This window comes from Lolium rigidum, chromosome 1, assembly GCF_022539505.1.
Source record: "Lolium rigidum isolate FL_2022 chromosome 1, APGP_CSIRO_Lrig_0.1, whole genome shotgun sequence".
Lineage (NCBI taxonomy): Eukaryota > Viridiplantae > Streptophyta > Magnoliopsida > Poales > Poaceae > Lolium > Lolium rigidum.
In genome coordinates, this window is record NC_061508.1 from 357,046,023 (window position 1) to 357,053,581 (window position 7,559).

The 7,559-nt window shown below is 44.3% G+C and overlaps 1 protein-coding gene across 1 annotated transcript; it reads right to left on the reverse strand.

The window, feature by feature from the left end:
- Positions 1-1,496: 1,496 nt before the first annotated feature.
- LOC124684681 (laccase-4-like) lies at positions 1,497-4,079 on the reverse strand. The gene is made up of 4 exons (XM_047218952.1): positions 3,974-4,079; positions 3,714-3,865; positions 1,793-3,144; positions 1,497-1,698 (listed from the first exon to the last, which is right to left on the reverse strand). The coding sequence occupies exons 1-4, from the start codon at positions 4,037-4,039 to the stop codon at positions 1,568-1,570; spliced, it is 1,701 nt and encodes a 566-aa protein (XP_047074908.1). The 5' UTR covers positions 4,040-4,079; the 3' UTR covers positions 1,497-1,567.
- Between the last annotated feature and the right edge of the window lie 3,480 nt (positions 4,080-7,559).

Below are 7,559 nucleotides of genomic sequence, written 5' to 3' on the forward strand. Positions count from 1 at the left end.
TAGCTGAACGGAAGTGGAAGGGATGTAAAAAGTGTTGTTTTTGTGATTCCACGGAAACTGTTGATCATTTGTTTATTGAATGCCCTTTTGCGAAGATAATTTGGCGTATGATGTATCTTACCTATAACATTCCTCCATCAGCTAATATCACTAATATGTTTGGTACATGGTTGAATGGGGCTGAGGAAAGAGGACAAACACAAAATTCGAATGGGTGTCTCTGCCCTTTGTTGGGCGATTTGGAGAACTAGAAATGATATTATCTTTAACAAATAAAATGGAACTAATTTTTTGTAGATTATCCGGCAAGCTGCTCATTCAATCCAGCAATGAGTTTTACTCCTCCCTGTGGAACAGCGGGAGGCTATGGTTATTGGATGCAACCGGATGCTAGCGGTTGCTCAGGACTTCTTTTTCCAGGCTACTGGGTGGCGGCATCTTAATAGAATAGCAAATGCATAGCTTCTCTATTTGCCATATTTTCAGCTGGTTGATTTATGTATCGACCTTAGCTTTCCCGTGATTGTAATAAGTGATTATGGATCTATCGTGACTTGATACTTTATTTTAATAAAGAAAGCCGTGTGCATCTATTGATGCAGAGGCTGGGGCAATGCTCCTTTATCAAAAAAAAAGACATCGTTCTGGATACTTGTCATGGATGTTGCTTAAGTTGTTTCATGTTGTGCGTTACTTTCAAATGTCGATATCGAATTAATTGTATAGTTTAAAATTTATTAGCAGAGTTGGGTGGTCTTTTACATTCTGCTGTTATATAGACATCGAATGTCAAGATGTATGCACCAAAAAATTTGTCAGAATTTTCTAAAATTTAAATGATGTTTAAAACGCGTTTGAAGAACCAGGAGCATATGCTCTCAGGTGCCAAAACGTCTATCCTGCCAAAGCCTATTAATTTCCAACGGTAAGCTACTGCAGTACCAATTAAAAAAACGGTCGTAGCTACTGGGCGGCGAAAGGGATTTTGGAATTTATTGACATTCTCTAGAAAGGGTACTGTCAATAAGCCTGTTGGCACAGAAACCATTAAGAGAACGCCCAATAACTTATTGGGTACCGTACGGAGTATTTGAAACACGGGAAAGAAGTACCACTCAGGTAATATTTCCAAAGGAGTTGCAAATGGATCCGCCGGTTCACCAATCATTGATGGCTCGAGAACCGCTACCCCACCGATGTTCCTTAAGTTATTGCATGTTGTGTGTGCCTTTCTAATGTCGATATAAGATTAATTGTATAGTTTAAAGCTTTTTTTGCGGGTTATAGTTTAAAGCTTTATTAGTGGATTTTAGTGTTTTTCCAGATCAGAAGTACTCCCTCCATTCACAATTAGTTTGTGTTTTGGGTTTAGTCAAAGTAAAATATTAACAATTATAATGTAAAATCTGTAGGATTAGAATCAGCATAAACTATACTTTCACACTGATGCCTTCGGTATTATGGTTGTTCATAATTTTTTCCATATTGTTGTCAAACTTAATAAGTTCAACTTTGACTATACCTGTAACGCAAAGTAAGTATAAACAAAGGGAGTAATTATATCCATCTAGCAGTTGGGCATATCAGAGGGCGGTGGGAGCAGCTTCTCGTTTGGCTTGCTCCCGTCCAGCACCAGCCATGCCATTCTCAGCCCCCACGTCGAATGCACCTCGAAATGACAATGCATGAACCATACACCTGCACAAAGGCATACATACATAAATATCGACGAATTTGGTTCTTTGGGCTTGTGTTTCACACGTGTAGATTGTATAATTATAACTATGGTTACCTGGGTTATCAGCAAGGAAGCGAATGGCCGCCCAACCGCCGGCTGGCACGCTGACGGTGTTCCGCTTGACGGGGTCGACGAGGTTGAACTTGGTTGGGTCGTTAGTCGGGTTATAGTTGCCGAACCCTTGCCCGACCACAAAGAAGTTGTAGCCATGAAGGTGCATGGGGTGGCTCTCGATCCCAATTACGCTCGTGTCCTGCATCACCAGCTCCACCGAGGTGTTGTACGGCAGCACGAGGAGCCTAGTCCCCGTGGCTAAGTTGGTGTTGTTCGGCGGCGTTCCTGTGTAGTTGAACGGCGAGACCGGGATGGCCGGGAAGTCTGACTCGTAGACGCCTCTCGACTTGCCGGTGTAGTGCGACGACAGGAGCGCCTTGGAAGGGAGCACGAGGGAGACGTTGTTCACGGCGGCTGCGTACTTGGCGCCATGGAGCCCCTGGCATGTTGTCTTCTTGGGGCACGGGAGCGTGCCCAGACCGATGGTGAAGAAGAACCGCCTGTCCACGGACCGCGGCACGTCTGCCGGGTACTGCAGCGTGGCGAGGCTGTGGAGCCTGGTCGTGAAGCTGGTGACGAAGTCTGTGTCGTTGAAGAGCGGCAGGGTCGGCTTGAAGAGCGGCAAGTCCTTGTGGAAGGTTGATGCAGAAGGCGGCGAGCCAGGGTTTTGGTACTCGAGGATGCCGCTCACGGTGGTGTTGTCGAAGTATGCGGGGGGTCGAACGACGGAGTAGGGCGTGGCGGACATGTAGAAGATAGCGCTGGGGTCGACCGGTTTGGCGGCGAGGAGGACGTTGGCGGTTTGACCCGGGGAGATGACCAGCGTCTCGACGGTGAACGGCTTGACGTAGACGGCGTCGACCTCGACGACGGTGAGGGTGTGGTTGGCGACCGAGAAGAAGAGCTCGGCGTTGAGCGCTGCGTTGACGAGGCGCAGCAGGTACGTCTTCCCGGGCATCACCGTCAGCTTGAACGTGTCTTTGGCAGAGCAGTTGTAGAGCGGTCCAGGAAGGCCGTTAATGGTATATGCGTCGGAGATGTTTGGGGCTCCGCCCACCTTGAGCGCCTGGTTAATCACGTCATCCGTGTCCGCCGCCCACCACTCGCCGAAGATGATTGGGACCTCCTTGTGAGGTGCCGGGAACGGGTAGGGGACGCCGAGCTTGGGGAGGATGACGATGGCGCCGTAGACGGTGGAGCGGATCCACGAGATATGCGCGTGCCACCACAGCGTGCCGCGCTGCCCGGTGATAGTGAACTTGTACACGTACGTCTGGCCTGTCTGGATTGGGCACTGCGTTATGTACGCCGGCCCATCCGCCCAGCCCGACCGCAGCTGCCGGATCCCGTGCCTGTGACAGAATGGCTGAGCATTCATACTACGAAAGCTTATAAAATTACTCTCTCCTACTCCCATAGTAAGTGTTGTATAAAGTTATACTAACTCACGGAAATTCAATTCAGCTCCAGGGTGCGTATGCTCCCTATACCAAAAAATTATATTTCGAGTTATCAAAAAAATTTGAGAAAAAATTCTACATGTACATCTACATAATATATGTGCATTTGTCAAGTTTCACGAAAAAATAATATATTTTGTTGCCTATGCAAAAAAGTGAAAATTTATCTTGTAAAAAGCATTATTTTTAGCACTGAGTTTTATCTTTTTTACAAACGTCACATGAGAAGTCCATTTTTTATGAAACAACTTTGTGAGCGCGTAGCACGTGAATATGTACGTGCAAATTTTTCGTTTCGATTTTTTTGAAATTCAAAAAATATCTAAGATGAATTTCAAAATAAAGGGAGCATATGCCCCCATGTTCCAAAACACCACTACGGTTATTTAGTATATATACTCCGTAGATTGAAGGGAGTAGTATACTGTGTATGCGTTAGGTCAGCGGAGCATCGAGCATACCAGTGAATTGTCATGTTGTGGGCGATGTTGTTGGTGACGCGGACGTGGACACTGTCGCCTTCGTTCGCGATGATCTCCGGTCCCGGGAACTGCCCGTTCACCGTCGCGATGCTCTTCGTGCGGCACAGCCTCGTCATGTTCGCCATCTGCACCTGCACATCTCGATTCACAAGGGTTTTCAGCACTGATTGAGAGAACAGCATGCGCGAGAGAAATTCTCGCTGCAGATTACCAAGAGAGGAGAGGATGGAGACACATACATTGAAATCGTAGTGCCTGGTGATGCCCTGCGCTTGGATGATGAGCAGTGCCAGGGTTGCTGCCATGAGGACTAAGCATGGACCAAGACCGGACCATGAGATCGCGATCCTGCTCATGGTATCTTGAGCTCTGAATCGAATGCGGAATAGAGCGACTATGTATTACCCTCGATCGTATGCTGCGAGATGTTGCGACTATGTATGTATATCTCCCGATCGTGTAAGTCTGGCGTGCGGACCCGCGCATGAGTTCTGCTTTCCTGAGGTCATCTATATCTACCATGTTTGTCTGGTCTCCTGCGGGGCCTGCGCTCGCTGTCCGGTTGCACCAAATTATCTGATCGTGGAGATGGAGCATCATTTAATTATTACGAGTGATTCCTTTTCGGTGGGTTGAGATAAGGGTCTGAGAAATAAAGATAAGGTTGAATGATATGTTTTGGGGAAATATTTTTGTACTTACACGTATGTGTGTGGATGTTTACTTCACCGTCCGTTGTGCTTTGAGATTCAGATAAAAAGAGGAGAAAGAAAAGAATCTTTCCATCTATCATGACGAGCATGAATCTCGAGGAATAAATGACGGTGACGGAAACACCCACACTCATGCATGCAAGTACAAAATCCACTATTTTTTTTGGCTTCAAGAAGAAAAGATATAATTGAATGGACATGGAATTAATTTCAATAAATGAGATACATAACCATATACCCCCTCACGTTTTCAAACTTTAGCCAAATATATATCAAAGAAAATGTCAACTACTATAATATTAAATAAATATACTATGAAAACATATCTTCTGAAGAATCCATTGATATTGATCTGGTATGCAAGATCTTCGTATTGTGCTATATATTCTTACTTCATGGTTGGGTCACATTTGCCTTCTTCTCATGTTACTTCCTCTCATTTACTTACTCCACGGCAAAATGTATGATGTTTTTGAAATATAAGCATTTTTTTCATGGTGAAACTATGACCATTATTTTTATAGTAAACTTGCTGGTAGAAATAAAGATAAAAAAAATAAAACATTTTTTATGGTGATTCCTTCACATGTGAAATGTAGATGCCTCCTAGACGGGGGTGGGGGTGGGGTGGGGTGGGGGGGGGAGCTGAATAGGTGATTTAAAGAAATTACGACTTTGGCTTTAATAGATGAAAAAATAAAACTATGTGCACCGATAACTTATGCTTAACAAGATATAAACAATTGTGTGATAGTAAGATATATAACTCCAAGCATGAAGGATATCACAATGTAAACACATAAGTAAATAGGTCGGTACAGAAATAATAGGAGAACCCGGAGATGGCGATTTATACCGAATTTCACTAGTACCCGGAGACAGGGTAGATGTGCACTATATATTTATATCATTATGTATTCATATTTTTTACATTTACACTTTTGTAAATTAGTCCACTAGTACGCCTCAAGATTATAGTTCACACTATATGACAACCACAAGACCAATAATTTCTTTCGAGAAAAAAAGGTAGACACGTCGCAATTATAATGAGGCAATGGTCTTCGTTGGGGTTGCCATTTCTACTAGAGAGTACAATCTTAAAAATAAATTCCCCGCATAAATATAGGTGCAACTATCACCTCCATCACATCAGGAGAAGAAAGAGCATGCAACCTCAAAACATTAGGGTGAGAGTAAGTACAGTTGCTCCTCAAACATATAATGGGTACCTACTTCATTGATGGATTCGATGATCACATCACAACATGTCCTTGCACGCTCTATTTAAGCGTGAGAATAGAGATAATGTAGGATCCTAAATTATCTAAGAAGTCATCTTTCATACATGATGTCCAGCAAGGAGCGAAGTTCGGACATTGCAAGGCTCAAATCAGCATATACCACGTACACAGTGTAGATAAGTTTTGCACTTATTTGGAACTTCTTTTGAAATGACTATGAACCCCACAGAACATACTAGGATTTGGAAGTATCAAGATCTGCGACCTCGTTGACCAAGATTTCTGCATGAAGTAATACCACCATGAAAGTTTCGCCAAGATTAAATGCAGTTCGTAGTGTTATCATAAACTCACACACTTGGCCAGATGAGTAGTTCTACATGCCAGTTTCAAAGTTCTAATATATTCTTTGTATTCATTTTAGACGTTGGTAAGTAGGCATTTAGGTGATGATCAAGTCTATTTTTTTTAACAATAGCAATAGATAGAGGAATATATTGCAAGTGTGAGGGTTGATTCCATCATTTTGATTGACCTTCTGCATAAGAAAACTAACATAAGCAAATGAGACCACTAAACAATATCTGACAATGATAAGCTACACTAAACATGTTCTCACACGAACAATTAACAAAAGCAGGGGTTGGAGGTTACTCCAACATCAAATTTTGGATACCAAAATGGTGGGTTGTATCATCTCCAATAAGCCTAGCACGCCGAATATGTGTTGATAGTTCATCATCATTGTGCAAAAGTGCTATCTAATTCTCTTCAACTGTAGACGAAACAGGTATAACCGTACTTGGAAAGGATACAAGACTCCAACTAGAGTCTATAGTTGATCACCGCCCCTCACAATCCTTGAAGCTTTTTGCCAAAAGAAACATATCCGAACCACCATTACCATCTGCTCAGGTCAACATGCCATTATGTGAATTTGTTGTGTACAACTTAGGCCTCGTTCGATTGATCTGTGGGAGGCTGGGATTGATCTGGATTGCTGCCTGATCCTGGAAGACCTGTCCGGCAAAGTATTCTTTCAAGTCCATTAAAGTTGTGATCTTCGTTTGCTCTCAGCTGGATTATTTGCCCAACAAGTCATGTCGATCTTCTACTAACTCAATCTACAATAAGTTCATGCCCACTTGACCTCCTGACGTTTTCCATGATGCGAGTAAGAGAATGAGCAAAGGAGCGCAAAGACGGCAGAATCAGATTAATAAGGGTTAACCCAATCACTAAAAATGTAGAAGCGAGTATGTGAAGAGAGATTAAGAGCATCTCCAGCCGCGTCCCTCAAACCGTCTCCCAAAGCGCGCCGGATTGAGCGTTTGGGGGACGTGTTTCGTTGGTGCCGCGTTTGGGGGACGTCGCTCCCCAGTCGCGTCCCCCAAACGCCGCCCCCAAACATTTAAAATACTTCTTATAGATAGAATAAAACTATTTACTAATATTCAAATCGGTTCAACATAAACAAATTACATATACAACTTCAAAAAAACATAATTAAATTACATATAAATTATTTTAAACTACTTCTTCCTCTTCGATGATGGCCCCGCCTCGTCGTCGTCATCACGGTGGCGCTTCCTGCTTGTCACCTCTTCCGAAGAGGCGGTGTCGGCCGACGCATCCGAGTCCTCCTCGTTGTCGCCGGTGCTCGCCGGCTGTGCCTTGGCCTTGGCGGTATTGGCCTTCGCGTTCGCCTCCGCCTTCGCACGGGCCACCGCCGCCTCATCTGACCCTTCTTCCTCCGCGTCCTCCTCCACGCCCAGCCATTCCTCCGCGCTGTCAGGTGGCGGGAGGGAATCGTCGCTGCTGTTGGGCGCCCGAGCTCTCTCCCACCAATGGCGCCATCCAGCAGGCTT